Consider the following 17,193-nt stretch of genomic DNA (forward strand, 5'->3'; position numbering starts at 1 on the left):
GGACGAGCTTTTGCAGTATATGATAAAAATAACACCTAGTAAAATACGTTGCTATATGGTTTATGAATATGTATGAAGAATATCTATATGGAAATAAATAAGGCATTGACGTCAAGGGCCACAAGCCGATAATTTCCGTTTTATTAAGATTTGTTTTACCACAACCTACTTAAGTTTGTCGTACTAATTGCAAACAAAACTATGTACATTACTTCATAACGTTATTTAAAAAAAAAATCTTAACAAAATCTGGATACAATAATTTTCAGGGATAAAGCCGCTATAAGTAGGTTTTTTTTAAATGAACTATATTAAACCATTGCATGATCTCCGCAAAACATTAAAATTACAAACTTTACCTCTATATAATACTGGTATTAATATAGAAGATAGATAATAAGTTATCTTGATTGATATTTTCTACTGATATAAAAATATGTGGTGGTCATTCAGCCGTGAAATTCATTTTGTTTCTGTCGACAGGTCCAATTCGTGTTGGTGTTCTTCCACGCGTTCCAGCTGTTGTTCATCGACTGCGACTACCCCAAGGCTTTCGTCTGGTGGATCGGCATGCACGCCGTGCTCTTCTATTACCTGTTCTCTGACTTCTATAAACAGGCGTACTTGAAGAAGGCAAAAGTAAGTATAAAAACGATACAATCTGTATTTTGTGTTATAATAATATAATTTTGTTTCATTCACATTAAAATGTACCCAATGATTGCTTTATATTCGTCTACCAAGTTTAACTCTTTTATACTTCAAAAACAGATCTGCAACATAGGACTGGGAAATTAATTATTTTTATTTCGAAAGTAAATCGATCAATTTGTAAGATCGTAGATAGTATCTGTCATGTAAAAAGAGTGGAAATAACACACATATTTGCAAGATATTAATATGAATAATCTGTCGTTTTCCAGAACGCTAAATCGAAAGTAAAGGTTGAAGCCGACGACACCAAGCAAGATACCAAGGAGATGAAGCTGCCTCTCCTGAACGGCTTCAGCAACGGGTCGGCTCTCGGGGACGTGCGGCAAAGGGTGGCCGGCGCGGTGGCCTCGCAGTGAACCTTACTTTAGTTACAGTGTTTAGTCTATAATGTACAGGCAATGACAATAATATCTATAAGAAAATCACAGTTTCTGTGAACACCAAAGATGAAAAGGTGGTTCAGCGCAGATTGGAGGTGCTGGTAAAAAGGAAGCCCTTTGTGCATAGATTTTTGGAAGGACGTAAGGCATTGTAACTGAGATTTTGGGAGGCATAACAACAGATATTTTGATATTTGTCCTAACCAGATTTCACAAGGGCATCACATCCAGACCTTCATCTACCTTTACAACTAAGCAATAGACGTACAAATAGGTTTGTGATCGGGGCAATATAGCAATGAAGATTAACAAAACAAAAAGAAAAGTACATGATAGTCGGCTGTTTTCATTTGCCTGCTGTCAGAACATTATCTGTATTTGACGAGAAAACGCTCAATTAGGTAAGTTTTAGTACTAAACTAGGTATTTAGGTAGGTTTTAATTTATTGAAATTGTATAAAATGAAGATGTGCCTCAGACGGCTGGATCCATGGGTTTACATATGGATAATTTTATTATCAGTTCTGCGCAAAAGCCTGTTGTATAATAAAAAAGGTGCCAATTTCATTTTGATAATCAAAGTTTTATAACTGTATAAAAAATTAGAATCTTAATGACGTAATGGAATAAATGAAATGTTTTGTAATTTTTTATATAATTTGGCTGTAGAATTGTCATTCAGATTAAAATATATATATAGTTTTTTATGCAAGAAATTATAATTTTAGGGGTTTGTTAACTAAAACAAATGACAAATGCTAGATTTCAAAAGCAATATAATATGTGTATGAAACGATATTTCCGAAACAAAGTTTGAGTGTATGAAAACATGCGATAAGTTTTGCGGTTTTAAGAAAGAGTTAACGGTAGTATATATGCATGATTAGGCCAGAATTAACAAATATAACGAACATCTATTTATTAAATGCATTATTTTTCTAAAATTTTGTTTCACAAGGACCTAAATATGTATTGGCTTCCTTTACTTTAACTAAAACATTTGTGATTTCATTTCCTTTCTGACAATATGTCACACACTGTACTAATAAATATTACGGTTTATTTTCCTTAACAACCTTCTAGTTTCCAATTTGATGAAAATATTATTAGAACTCCACTAAAATAATGTTTTTATAAAATTAATAAATAAATATCGTATGTTTTCATAAAAAAAAGATACCCAGTTGAATGAATTATCTATGTTTTTTCTAAAGTTTTATTCTAATAATGCATTTTGTAATGTACCAATAATGGTTTACGACTATTTATGAGAAACATTTTTATTAACACTACACGTGATATCCATTCTGTGACGTTTTGATATTTATGAAAAATGCATATTTAAATTGTAAATATAGTAATATAGGATAACCTTTGGTATATAAACATAATTATTTGTGACACTTTCAAAAATTAAAATAATGACAAATCTTGCCTTGTGTTTTCTTTTTAAAACAACAGACATATGATGTTCGACAGTACGCCTGCGGCTCTACCTGCGTAAAATATCCCGCTTATTCCCGTTCCTGCGGGATTTTCGGGAAATCCTATCCTTATCCTATCTTAGCGGATGCCTACAGCAACGAAACTGTCTGCGCTTCAAATTCATGATCAACTCCAGTTACATATTCAGATCTTTTTTGAAGAACTGTTTATGAAACTGTACAATTTCTAGTGAGAATGAACTGTCAGCTGAGAAGGAAATGACGTGTTGTGTCGATGATTCCTGCAACCCTAACTTTTAAAATGGACCGATTGTGCTGTTATTGGACATATTTTCTTATTTTTAACAAATGTGACGATGATAGGTTATCTATCAAATCAATTTGCACAGTTCCTCTCATCAAATCAGTGTTTCTTAAAATAAAACATGACGAAAACCAATTTGTAGATATTTATGTTATCCTTATTTAAAGCGTTTCGCGAATTAAGCAGAAACCTTGCATCCCTCTCTAATTGCCTTACCGCCAGTAGGGCGCAATCTTTAGGTCAGGACCTTCAAAGTAGGAGAATTTATTTCTTGATTCTAGACTAAATGAGCAGTTCATTCAGTTTAGAATCAAGATCACGATCATCCTCCTAGCTTTTTTTTGTTTTCCTCTAGGTGTTACTCCACACCCAGAGGGAGTTTTTTGCCAGTACACTCTAACATAATCAGAGACATTTTCAAACAATTTTTTTACATAGTATTTGAAGAACTATAACTCTACTTAATACTACCCATACCTAAGTCTGCTTCTAATTTTACATTATAAGGGTTATTATTTTTATAGTACACAATGTTATATTTCGACCGGTTTAGACCAGTTCTTACCTCCGAAATGCAAGAGGTGCGCCTATGATCATTTGACAATTTGATCAATTCTGTAGGTATATAGGGTTTAAGTAGTAGATATTACAACTCGGTTAATGGTTTGGGAGTAAAATGATGTTAAATTACATATGTTACATAAATACAAATCTAATTAAATAAAACTAGCATAATAAATATTAATATCGATCGTTAGACATATTCGTAAACATATGTCTACGGATAGGTCAAACGATCTTCGAAATCTGATAGCGTGCCCAAAATGTTGGCCGCATTGCCTCTTTGAATTGGAACACTTACTTTTTGGGCCTGTACTTTACAGGCCAGCATTTTGGTCACGAGTAGACTCTTTTAGCCTAGCTGACAAATCTTTGAAGACTTCGAAAGCACCCGGCCCCTACGGCACTCCACTGCAAACAGCACAACCAAGTAGATTTTATCGAGACCACTGTATTTGCGCTGCTTTATGTGTTCCCCCGATATTGCTGCGCCACATACATTCTAACAAGTCTGTGGAAAATGGGACTGCGGCAAAGTATCGACACACATAGCGTCCCATACTGGGGGCCATCCTCACGGAATCAAAGTCATTCCATCGAGCCTATACAAACTAGCAAAATTGTGTTTTTTCTTTTAATAAAGCTTTGTAACTTGATTTTGTCACGATGTTTTATTTTTTCGTTTTAGATATACTTGGTGAGAAAATAAAAATGTAATGAATAAATATAGAAATATGGGGAAATTAACAAGTGACATCTAGCGTCAAGTAGCAAACATAATATAATTATTGTTTTAATATTCACATCACTTTGTACTTATAGAATAATGCAAGACTTGCTAGATCGCTTACTGTAATAAGGTCGTTAATTTAACCTAGGCATTTTGTCGAATGGTTTTATTTGACCATAAGGTTTCATTTCATAAGAAAAGCTAATAATTTATTCAGCAACGACTTAAAGTTTTGTCAGATACCATCTATCGTCGAGTAGCGAAGTCATGGAAACTCACTTTTAAACACTAAAATATAAAAATACAAGAAAATGCTTGTTCGATGCTGCAATCATATTAAGCAACCTTTTATCAATATTATACCTACCTTCTTTTTTTTCTAAGGATCATTCGATACTTCAATTTTTTTTTGGTTATTTTACTTAAGTTTAATCAAAATCTAACTTCTTATCAGTATTAATCAAATAAGGGTATACTTAATATTTAAGTAGGTGGATGAGTGTATATTATTTATACCAAATGGGTATCCCTTATGCACTAAGTCTCCGCCGTCCATTTCGCAATGAGACAAAGACACATACCTATGCCTATATACGAGTAGTATAATGGCTTATGAAAGGTAATTTGTTTCCGATAAGGAACACATTAAGTCTATTTTTCTTGAGCTACCCAGAACGAACCTGCACACCTATTTTTCAGGCATACCACAGTTCTTAACTGATGTCCGCCTAACAAGCAAGAAAGCGTACACATTACAACTTACCTATTTTGTTCGAATTGTTCTCAGAATTCCCACATGCTTTGGGAAGTGACACAAATTACACAAGCTATTGTTTTTATAAAATCTTTATTTACAATGCAATATTTTACAATCTACACTTACAACTTACGAACTATTGTACACAGAATAATAATTCTATAAATTATCCTTTCAGAGTATTGGAATGTTTGTAAGGGATCGTGATTTAGGTACATGCAACTCAATCTCACTCTCAACCTTTTTAAGTTTCGTTTGACCGGCTTCCTGAAATTATTACAATGGTCAAAGGAAACTTTCCCTAATTAACACATCGAAATAACTTATACCAAAATTTATTAACGCACAATAATATCACAAATAATTTAGGGTAACTACGGATAAGCCTCTTTAGATAAAAGTTGCACTGGCATTTGTTTCTTTCAGTCTAGAATAAGATGGCATATAGATTATCGAAAAATATTTACAAAAGATTTATAGCATCTTATATAAGAACAGATAATTTAATATAGTTGTACCAGTTGTGCGAGAATGGACACATTACGAAATCTGAAAATTGGATAAATTACTACTGCGATATTTTAATGATTAGATCAACCTAAGAAATAAACATATACATACTAAGATATAAAGTTGAAGATACTTGAGTAATATATCTATCCAAAGAGGCGACTAATTTAATGGCAGTGAATTAAATTAACAATGATATTAATTATGCTTTTGCATGCGTTTTACCAAACTCTTCTATACGATCATATTCCGAGAAACCGGGATCTGTGTCATAATAAGCATAGTCGTAGCTGTTGTCCTCTTTTTCACTGGCGGGTCTAGAAAATGAGGGAGACGGTGATGGTGCTACATGCTTAGGTTTAACAGTAGGTAGCAGGGGCGGCCGCGGCTCTGGAGTCTTCGTGGCTGAAGTGCTGGGTCGCGCTTGAACATTCTTAGCAGGCGCGTTGTTGTGCGACAAATGAAGAGGTGGCGGTGGCTCTACTGGTCTCGATGTTGTCGTATAGGTCTGGTAGTAGTCGAAGGTTCGCTGTGTATTCGCTGTTTGTGGTCTATTTGTAGTTGAGTAACTCTGCTCAGTATATTCAGTGTTTCGCGTTGTTGGTGGCAAAGTAGGGGTAGGCGCGGGCCTGAATGGTCTTGGCGCTGCTGTCTGTGACAATTTGTTTGAAATTTGAGCCTTGCCACGGGGCTTCTGATCTTCGGGCAATCTGTTGCCACTAGCAGCTATATTTAAAGAATGTGCCCCAGATAATAGTTCACGGTCATACAATTCGGGTTTGTACTGTCCGTCGTCTTCATTTTCTGATAGACGGTATTGGCCATCATCCTCATCATTTTCTCCAAAGTTAGAAGGCACATTAAATCCAATGTTAGTATTATATGCAACTGTGTTTAAATTCGCTGGTGGTTCTGATCGGGTGGTAGTGTAATACGTAGTTGTAGTTGGTGTGGTAGACGGACTGTTGAAATAATTCTGCTTTCCAATAGACACAAAGTTATTCTTTTCAGTTTCATAAGAGACGCTGTTATAGTTTCTAAAAGCTGGAGTATTTGTAGTAGACCCGGTAGCAGTAGCGCTATAATCTAATGTAGTCGGACTAGTTCTGCCATTATTAGTGTTGAAATTATTCCTCGTTCGAACAAAATCAGGATCTCTCGGCACGTCCGTTACACTAAAACTGTTTCTTACTTTGAAAGGCCTATTATCATTAATTCCAGGTGTTGATTGTGAGTCATAGTTATATAGTTCAACGAGCCCATCTTTTTTGCTGAAGGGAAGTGCAGGAGTAGTTTGAGAAAATGGAGCTGGCGAAGGATTAGTTGGGAAATATCGTTGTTTTGGGGTCACACGTGGTACTTCCACATATTCATCTCTATATTCTTTAAATTGTACGGGAACTGAGGGTTCTGGTGTAGTTTGTGGTGCCCTATTTTGGGGTGAGCGATTATGGATGTTTTCGTAATTATTGTTGTTGCGTTGCTGTTGTTGAGGTTGATATTGCTGAGACTGTTGCTGAGGTTTTTGTTGTTGGTGAGATTGATACTGTTGTGATTGTTGAGGAGGTGTTTGCTGCGATTGAGATTCATATTGTTGTGGTTGAGGAGGTGGCTGTGGTCGGTAATGCTGTTGTTTCTGCTGTGGTTGGTATTGCTGTTGTTGCTGTTGTTGTTGTTGATATTGTTGGTGTTGTTGCTGTTGCTGTGGTTGGGGCTGTTGCTTAGGTTGATATTGTTTTTGTTGCGGAGGTCGTTGATACTGTTGCTGCTGTTCTAGTGGCTGTTGCTGTTGTGAGGTTTGAGGTTGATTTGGTTGCTGTTGAGGTGCCGATTGCACTCTTTGTTTTGCTTGAAAATATTTTTCAAATGATTGCTGTTGTTGCTTTTGTTGTTGCGGTTCACTAAAAGACTGGGTGGATTGAGTATTTTGACTGTTGACAAATGTTGAAGGCGGAGCCGGAGTAGACACATAAATAGGTCGCTTTCTGACAAGTTTGCGTTTAGTACCTTCATACTGAGAGGGGCTCGAAGGTTGCGGTGACGACGAGGGAGATGGTGTTGTGTATTGGGTTGTGGATTGCGTTGAACTATACGAGTACTGTCTTGAACTGGTTGGTCGTCTAAAAGACTGGCGCGATGTTGACTGTGGAGATGGCACAGATTCATCTCGTCCTCTTTCGCGTTGGCCGCTGAAGAAGTCTGAAGAGTGTGCAGCTCGTAGGTCGGATGCTCCGTTGGATTGGCTCTGTGACTGGGAGAGGCGGCGGTCCCCGGTCTCTGCGCGTTGGAGACCGAATTCAGTTTCTTCGTCCCGGTTGCTTGGGGCAGACAGCTTCTTTGTGTCAAACCCTGGGAATTTAAACCAAATATTTGAGGTAAATTTATACAAGCCATATGGCCTTAAATCAACGCTTTTTTATATCAAATGCTTTTTTATCAACATCCTCAATGAAAACAACTGTAATATAAAAGTAGCTCCTTATTTAATTGATTGTATACCAACTTGCAACAGCTTTTTTTGCAAATGATACTTTGTGTATTATAAAAACCTTAAACCAACAATTTACATACAAAGCTACTGAAACCATAGTTTCGGCCAATAAGGAAAACGTAAAGAAAACTACTAATTTCTAATCAATTGTAGGACAGTCCTTATAAACTCATAAAAAAAATTGATACAACATTGCGTTGATAAGGCTCAGTGATTTTTTTTATATAATTAAAGAGCTCTTTTAAAAAAAAAACAGGCGTTTCCAATGCGATTATTTTATTCACAAGCGGCGCGGGTCGATGCAAGCGTACCTGCTACATACAGCTAAGCTTCAATTATTTTGCAATGCAGTTATCAGTTATTTGATCATTTATATGATTTTAACAATGTTTTAATTGAAGCATTTATTGTTTGTTTTTGCTAAAAGTTGCGAAATTTAAATATTAACAGTCTAACAGCACGCAAAATGTTTCAGAAACTGACTATTGCTCAGTTTGTTTTGGAAGTTTTACCACCTCGAATGCTTTTGGAGCTCATACTATAATGCGACACTCAATTATATAGTCCACTTAAAGTAACTTCTACAATTGAGTGTTGTTAGTTGCAAAGCTGGCTCACCGGATCCGATCTTGTAGAGATCGAACTGACCGTCGTAGATTTCGGCTGGACAGGCCAGGGGGTCGTCGTCCCCCCAGTCGGTGCATGTCTGTGCTTCCTGGTGGAAGAGAGTTCCTGGAGGACAGAAGAACCTGAAGTCTCTGATGCCGCCGCCCGCTACCCGGACGCACACGTGGAACGCCTTGCATCCTGACTTTGCGTCCGCGTAGTATGCGCCTAGTATCCGAGTCCGACAGTTGAACCTTTCCGCTCCCCCTGTATATAATAAAGATTATTCATAAGTTAAATAAATCATTAATAACTTTTGGATATTAGATATTTTTTCTGATTGGGAAGTGATAATTTTGTGAAATTGGTTTCTATGAAAATCCTTCTTTATCTAAGATCAATATTATCGCCAAATAAGTACTTTTCTAACGATACTACCTTCACTTGTATTATAATTTAATTAAAAGTAGTAGATAGTATTGTAAAGTTTTAGATAAATCCTACATAATATTCTTAAGACATCAAGTTTGTAACTTATTTTATAATTGGTCAAATGACATTGTAAATGGTCTAATCTAGCGAGGACATCTGTTCTTACAAATGATGAATGAATGTAAATTACATATTTTAAAGGTATTTTTATGATTTTGGTAAGAACTATGCAGCTATAAAGCTATCTGTATATAATAATGATTATTCATAAGTTAAATAAATTATTAAAAACTTTAATACGTATTATTGTATATATACATATGGTCACGTTTATATCCCTTGCGGGGTAGACAGAGCCAACAATCCTGAAAAGACTGAATGGCCACGTTCATCTATTTGGCTTAATAATAGAATTGAGATTTAAGTAGTGACAGGTTGCTAGCCCATCGCCTAAATGAAGAATCCCAAGTTTGTAAGCCTATCCCTTAGTCGCCTTTTACGACATCCATGGGAAAGAGATGGAGTGGTCCTATTCTTGTTTGTATTGGTGCCGGGGACCACACGGCAATACAATAATAATATACTTTTTGTTAAAACGTATTTTAATAGTTCTGTGGTAAATTAAATAGGTATTGTATAGGCATAATATTTAATAAGCTTACAAATGTTGTGTATAGACGTTGCATGTAACAAATTGCAGCAAGGTTGTTGTATAATTAATAATCAGTAAAATAATAAAATGCCATATTTTCACATGCCGCATTTCTTATGCGCGAAATGTTACATATAATATTGTAGAATGGTTATTTATACAGAAACATAGAAAGTGTAATCTTCTTATAAACTTCACCTTCTCATATCTTTCAAATTACGTATTAGCTGTAGGTAAACTTACTATAAGTTTGTGGTACTGATGAGGCTAGATTAAAAGGTATATTGCATTACTTGGTCTTTAAATTTGGGAGCCTAAAACGGATAAATAGCCTTATTTTTCCATTACGCTTAAAATGGGTTAGAATGAACGGCCTTATTTATATCACTTTAGAAACCACAGCGGCAACACTCGTGCAAGACGATTTGCCTGCAATTAAGTAATTTTTCGTAGCGTTGCGGTTTAGTTCGAGGCGACATAACCACATATTTCCTTCTAATGTGAGGAAAACCTATTTCTTGCCAATCTGTACTTATTATGAGCTGTATTCAGGTTAAATATAGATATCATATACTTACAGTTATAATCTTATATACAATTAAAAAGAAAGAAAGATTATTGTAGGCGCACATTAAAATTTGAATAGGTTTAACTTTCAAAGCTCCAAATATTATGAAAAGAAGTAATAATTAGTAGTTGAAAAAAATCTAAGATATTCAGGAAAATCATTTCAACGATTTATCAGAGGTAATAACAAAATTTAATTTAAACAATGTGAATTAAAGGGTATTTTTTTAAAGCTTTTTTTAACCACAATTTATTCAAATAATAATTCAATTTATTGGATTTATTTTATGATAATATTCTTCTAAATATTTAAACTTAGACTTAATATATGTGCTCACTTGGAACTAAATTGTAAATAATTTAATGTCAATCTTAAAGTATAAAGGATAATATTGTTACATTTCAATCTTAAAATATGTCATGGTCTTCATTTTACTGATGTTTACTGTTAAAATAAAACAATTGCAGATGTTCTAGGCTACCCCTCAAATGTTTTTAAGTATTGACATATTGACAAAAATTTAAGAAAAAATACCAGTAATAAAAATGAAGAATTTTTTCTAATCTGTAAATTGGCAACCTTTTGTTGTAAGATATAATTATATTTCATTTAGATTCACATCCTCTAATTTCCGTGTAATAATGATAACTACAAACCTGACCTTTCCTAAGCGTAATTCATCATCGTCAAGGATGCTCTCCTAACAACATAATTTAAGTTAATATACAGAATATTAGTATTGTGCCCAATCCCTTTACTTGTTTAACCTGTTGCTTTTAAATAGGTATAGATTATTATTTTAGTCTTATAGTTATTGTTAACGAGATTTTGGGGATAAATACTGACTGATAAGTCACTTCCACATTAATTCGTATCCGCGCGTAAGAACATGCTCATTTTTTTCAATAGGCTATATGTATATAGTAACAAAATGACAAAGTTGAGAAAATCTATTAAATAGCGTTGTTAGAGGCAGTGGGTAGAGCCTAAACTAGGTTCCCATGAGCGGTACGGGGAGCGAGGTTGGGGGGAGCGGCTAGGGTGTGATAACATCTCGTTTCGCAACGAACCGTGCCGCAAGGTGCCGCAGCATCCTCCACGAAAGGTCATAGGTACTCTTATGTAAATGCTATACGTGTATTTTAGATCTTAACCGAATTGTCCACATAACATTTTTTACTACAAAATTATTAACAACCTTCACGATAAAAAGAAACTACCATAAGATTAAAACCTTACTTTTACAAGTTTGACGTGTTAATGAATGTCGGAACGCGTGAGAATTGATTTGGCGAATGCGAATTCCCAGGACGTAATTCATTAAGCTGATTAAAAAAAACAATATGTCATATACTGCGTGTGCAATTTGTAAACGCAATATGAATTTTTGTTTATTTTAAAGGAAAAGAACGAACAATCATTACAGCTGTTATTACGGTATCAAAGGATTTTCAGAAAATCGTAAGAGAACTAACCTTTTTAAAAACTTGTTTCATGTTAACGTTTAATCAAAACAATCTAAATTACGGAAGGTTGAAATGCGACTGGGCGGAAGATTATGAAAATAAATCTTATCATTTGCGGTTTGTCCATAACAAATTTTATTATACGCAAATGAATATGTTCTTAACATAAAATGTAAATGTTACAAATTACACAGACATAAAATAACAATTAGCCTTGTTTGTATATGCAGCTCATACCGCAACTAATAGTTTGATGTACCACAAAACAAATGCATGATGTAAGTTGCTTGTTATCTCAAATTTTACGTCTTTCATTATCGTTCGTCATATGATCATTTTATGTGATGTAAATATTTGCAACAACGGATATTTGTTTATTGTTCACGTGCAATATATCTATAGGACATTAATCTACTCTAAGGTTACATAATACTATTGTGATGAGTCAGACAAAATGATACAGTCCATCAATCTTTGCGCATCTATTGAGCATCAGTTGTTAACACCAAACAACTTGCGTGCTTTGCACTTTCTTTTTTATTGATAGTGGTGTTCTCACGGCTTATCTTTTGTTTAAGTATTGCAAGAAATCTATTTTTATTCGGAAATGTTTAGTTGTTTCTACTGTATGTCAAATTGAGGAAATTTTCTCTTCTGAGGCTATGATTAATAGATGATACTTATTCATCTTTGCTTTTCTAAATACATAAATAGAATATCGAAAATTTGACTTTTAACTTATCCAGGATCGTGGTCAAAGGCACACCTGATATCTCTCATATATTAAATGAACCTTTTCATTTTATTAAACAATGTTTAAGAATGACCTCAAAACACCTTTGTGCGTAAATAGGACTTGTATGATACCCGCATTGATGGAACCTTGAGAGCCATCCGTTCTCTGCCGACCGTCACGCCGGCCCAGTTTATCCGGAGAAGGGACCGTGGGAAAGTCACTTATGCAAATCGGGGAATCGATTATCGTGTGATGCGCGCGATCGCAGCGCTTGTCTATCTGCGCCCGCGCACCGGCGAATGGAAAGTGCATAGGTTGCGCAACACGCTGCACTCTAGTCTCTAGGCATGTGCATCCCGAATGTGTGCCAGTCGTGCGCAACAACCTATCCTATTTGACAAGCACATTAATGTATTGGTTACTAAAGTTTAATAACTTTTTGCGAGGTTGACACATACTTTGGTATGTGGAAATGGTGTTTGCAACTTGAGCGTGGATTTTTCTTGACTGTGTGTGGAAAATATTATATAACATATTTACATAATGGGTCAATTATAACTAGAACGCTATCTATATAGGACATAAGCTTTTAATCCAGGCGAGAATGTTATCGCAAGTACAGAAATGTACTATGACTTAGAGCATTGTCAGTACTAATACAGTAGGTTAATGATAATTATTGACAATGCCTAATAAAACCAATATAATGTTCGTCAGCGATATTTTACATTAGATACTATTACGTAAGACTGTGGAACAGTCTAACCTTTAGCCTCATCAAGATGCAAGTAAGGTTAATGTGGTATTCAATTTTATGTATTACCTATGTACAATTTTGAAATGTGTACTAATTAAGTAATGCTTAAATTATTTGTTTTTTTTATATTATATATCACGTATTGATCCTTAACGAGGCAGACATAAATACTACAGAAGTATTTTAAAAAGTTTGAATATATGCAATAGTGGGTTTTGGTTTTTTGTATCAGTATTTTTTATTTTTATTTTAAATAAGCCTCTTTACAAAAAAAACAATAACACCGGGACAAACGTTTCTCGGGAAAATTACAGGTTGACGACATTTTAACTTATATTTAATTAATAATTTTAAACTATTATTTCAAAACAACTACAAGAAATAAACAAAATAATTGTCTATTTCCTAATATCGGCATATTCCCACGCGCCCGGACGCACCTGTCTTCACATAAATGCACTTTCACAACGCACGAATGAATGCACACAAACATAATAATTTCCTTAAAAATTTTCTGTACAACAAATTAAAAAAAAACACTCAGGCGAAAAAAGTTGCTGTTGTTATTTACTAAACAATAGGTATATCTTCGATTAAATGATTTCAGCACAGCTTCTTTAAGACTTTAATTGCTAGCACCAAATTTTGCTTAGGAATTTTCGTATTTCCAAATCAATAGTCTAAAAATTAAAGTCAAACAGCAATTTAGTAAAAACATTACACCAATATTTGACACTTCTGTTTCAGAATTTCACGACCTGTCTTTTACCTGCATAACACGTGGGTAATTTTCGCGTACTATTTTCCGATCACTTCCTTAGTTGCATCACAAGCCTTACACACACTTACCGAGGATGGGGAGTAATGTAAGAACGATCCACAGAGGAGGCATGTTGTCGCGAGCTGCGCCGCGAAGGGACTGAGTGTGGATGCGCGTGCGCCGCCCGCCCGGCTTCTGGGAGGGGGTGAAAGCTCGCGGCCGCCCGCCCCTGAGTGCCTGCGCATCACTGTTTATAAATACAATTTTAAATTCGGAAGCGATTGTAAACTTAGTGTTTAATGCCCGTGACCTTGTTTTAATATAATGAGATTAATAATTATGTTCATTGTTTATATTTTACGGTAGAGTAATTACTGGCAATCTTCTTCAGCGTATTGATTCATATTCAAACAAATTTCAATTATCCTTTGATTAAAATAATGATATTAATCATGCCATTACCTTTATTATAAGACCAATTTCTAACCGAAATATTGCTACAATATAAACATTTGGGAACTGAAAATTAAAGCTTTTTATTTCATCATCGTTAATAGGTCACAGATAAGTTTACGTACACATAACGTTTCAATAATGAAAATGTATGAATAATAACAGTAAAACAAAATTTTTATATTTGTAGTGGGACTTAACCCGCAGGAACACGCGGCTGTGAAATCCTCACTTACAGCACCCTTAAACCAAATAAGGAACCTATTATACATGGCAAATTTCAAATCTCAAGGCTATGCATTGATTGTCGGTCAATCAGAGAGTCAATGTCTTCTTTAATATCTTTAGATAGAATGTAAATAAACTAAGAATTTATAGACTCAACTTTCTTCATATAAGCCACGTGATTTATTAGTAAAGTGCTGTCAGTGCAGACGGTCATTGTCTTCTCTCATTAGTCATAGCTTCATTGCATTACATCATGAAGGCTTCGCGAGTGTGGACGTGGCGGTGTCGTAACTTCCCTGACAGCGGAAAAAATGACGAGAGTACAGAAAACGTACTGCATATGAATTCTGAGAGATGATGAGATTTTCGAGACTGTTACCTGTGTGTATGTTTGTATGTACTAAATTATAAGCTGAGGCTCAGTTTCTTGTATCAAAAATTTGTTTGCTAGGAACGTTCTAACCTAAAAGCACCGTATATATTATAAGAACAATAACAATGTTATAGTTTCTGTTTTCTGTACCATAAATAGTCAATAATCTCTCGATATTCTTTTAAATTTACATTGTTTTGTTTTATTACGCTGCCGCGACAGCCTAAAGAAATAACTAATGAATTTTAATAATTATTGGCTTCTTCGCACTTCGCACTATGGAGAAAATATTCATGATTCACTATTACACTATTTCGGAAGACGTCAATGAATAATTAAAAACTCTTTTAATTTACAGATTGTTATGAAACATATCTTCATATTTCCGTCTAAATCATAATTATCAAGTTACACAAAGTGTATATTGATAGAAATATTAAAATTAATTTATATTTTTTTGCATAAGTACGTATTAGGTAGTTAACTATAATAAAATTAATGTTACAATCATTCTACTGACCTATCAGTCTTTTTAAGACTGTTGGCTCTGTCTACTTTGCAATAACGATATAGACGTGATTATATGTATAAATGTAATCTTTCTACAGAGAAATTAAAAAAATAAATATTATTTAACTGTAGTAAAAATCTGCTTTCTTTCAAAAATTATACCTTGGCTTGTTTTTTATGAAATACAAGCTTCCAAGCAATCCTATTTTTTAGGATTGTTGATGTCGCTCTTTATGGGATCTATAAATTCTTAGCAATAATTAAAGCATCTACACGAGTCATTTTAATTTTACTTAAGTAGTATCACAATATTGTTTGAGACTAAAAGTGTAGGCACACACACCTCTTACCAATATATCACGTAATGCATTACGAAAATTAATGTAAACAGAAAGGGCGCCAAAGTATTTCGATGATGGCGCCATATTTGGTCTTATTTTGATTCCGATGCCCACATCAATGTATGTCAGGTCAGTATAATTATAATTCCCAAATGTATCTTTATGAAAATCGAATAAAAACAGTTAAGAACAAATCTAGTGACTACACATAAAAAGAGAAATATAAATGTTTTTTATGAATAGGTTTAGAATTATAGATTTTACACGATTAGAGAGTATACATTACTTAAGATTTAGATATCAGATCCTATATCAATAGTTTAATTATAATAAAACAACCTATAGATATTATCAAAATGTGTTTTCTTTCATAATAATAATTAGAGGGCAACAAAATCTTGCGGTTAATATTTAGAAACAATAGGTACTTATTGTGAATAGTTATTAAAATACTACACAATGCTTCAGTAAACTGATATCGTAGGATGATTCTAGTCATTGTGCGACCCACACTAAATTCCTAATTGCTGCGTAATTAGGATTTCAATCAAACTATAAATTATTACGCGGGTTGATACGTAGAGAAGACAATCGATAAGATATAATAGTTTTACCCACTATTCAAATATATTACAGCCGGAGATGAGTAATTTTGAGACATAATGCCACGATTTCACTATTAATTGAATGTTTGTGTCGCATAGTGCGGTAGTTTCTGGACACTCCTCAAATGCCGTCAGTGTAGATAAGCAAAGTGTACCTACATTCATTACCATAAGTTTTGTCATAATCCTAACAATGTACTCCTCAATTTTAACTTACTTTTACAAAAGATCTTCAAATTGATAATTTTCATGATTACTATGGCAGTACCTGACATGAAAATTGTTTAGAACGTATATAAAGGTTAGGTTAGGCTTAAAATTAGAAATAAACTTTATTCACATACTATCCTAATTACATACTGTTTTATCAACAGCATGTTTGTCTAAATTAATAAAGTAGTGTACATATATAATAGGCACCCTTTCCTTAATAGGTACATATCTGTCACGGTGTGACTCCTGGGTCCTATTTCCCAACACGTCGCTCCAGCCACGATGAGCACGATACGAGCGACACCACGCCATCGTGCGCCATGCCGTGATCCGTGCTCGCGGTACGACACAATGTATGTACAGATGTGACGCTCTTATACATACATACATATAATCACATCTTAATTCGGGGTAGAAAGAGCAAACAGTCCCGAAAAAGTTAAAAGTCATGTTAAGCGGTATATGTTTCAACTTCCACTTGTTCTGTTACGCTAATGTTTAATAATACCATTAGCATTAATCATCCTGGCCTTAGTCTTCATCTTTCTGTAGACGAGCCAGATGTGGATAAGTTTAATTTTATTGACATAGACAATATCGT

At 34.4% G+C, this 17,193-nt stretch overlaps 2 protein-coding genes across 3 annotated transcripts in view; one reads left to right on the top strand and one right to left on the bottom strand.

The window, feature by feature from the left end:
* LOC106132184 (elongation of very long chain fatty acids protein AAEL008004) overlaps positions 1-2,527 on the top strand; it is a 36,841-nt gene extending 34,314 nt beyond the window's left edge. The window contains exons 8-9 of the mRNA XM_013331542.2: positions 484-639; positions 924-2,527. Coding sequence (XP_013186996.2) covers positions 484-639; positions 924-1,070 — 303 coding nt within the window. The 3' untranslated portion in view covers positions 1,071-2,527. The remainder of the gene's footprint in view (positions 1-483; positions 640-923) is intronic.
* A 2,437-nt stretch (positions 2,528-4,964) lies between these two features.
* On the bottom strand, positions 4,965-14,052 carry LOC106132621 (probable basic-leucine zipper transcription factor Q). 2 transcript variants are annotated; one of them, XM_013332079.2, is made up of 3 exons: positions 13,959-14,052; positions 8,511-8,765; positions 4,965-7,750 (listed from the first exon to the last, which is right to left on the bottom strand). In XM_013332079.2, exons 1-3 carry the CDS (start codon positions 13,999-14,001, stop codon positions 5,604-5,606), a joined length of 2,445 nt encoding a protein of 814 aa, XP_013187533.2. In that variant the 5' UTR covers positions 14,002-14,052; the 3' UTR covers positions 4,965-5,603. The 2 variants fall into 2 exon arrangements, with proteins under 2 accessions (XP_013187533.2, XP_060801074.1); XM_060945091.1 differs by having other exon boundaries at positions 8,541-8,765; positions 13,959-14,048.
* Between the last annotated feature and the right edge of the window lie 3,141 nt (positions 14,053-17,193).

Source organism: Amyelois transitella, chromosome 7, assembly GCF_032362555.1.
Source record: "Amyelois transitella isolate CPQ chromosome 7, ilAmyTran1.1, whole genome shotgun sequence".
Lineage (NCBI taxonomy): Eukaryota > Metazoa > Arthropoda > Insecta > Lepidoptera > Pyralidae > Amyelois > Amyelois transitella.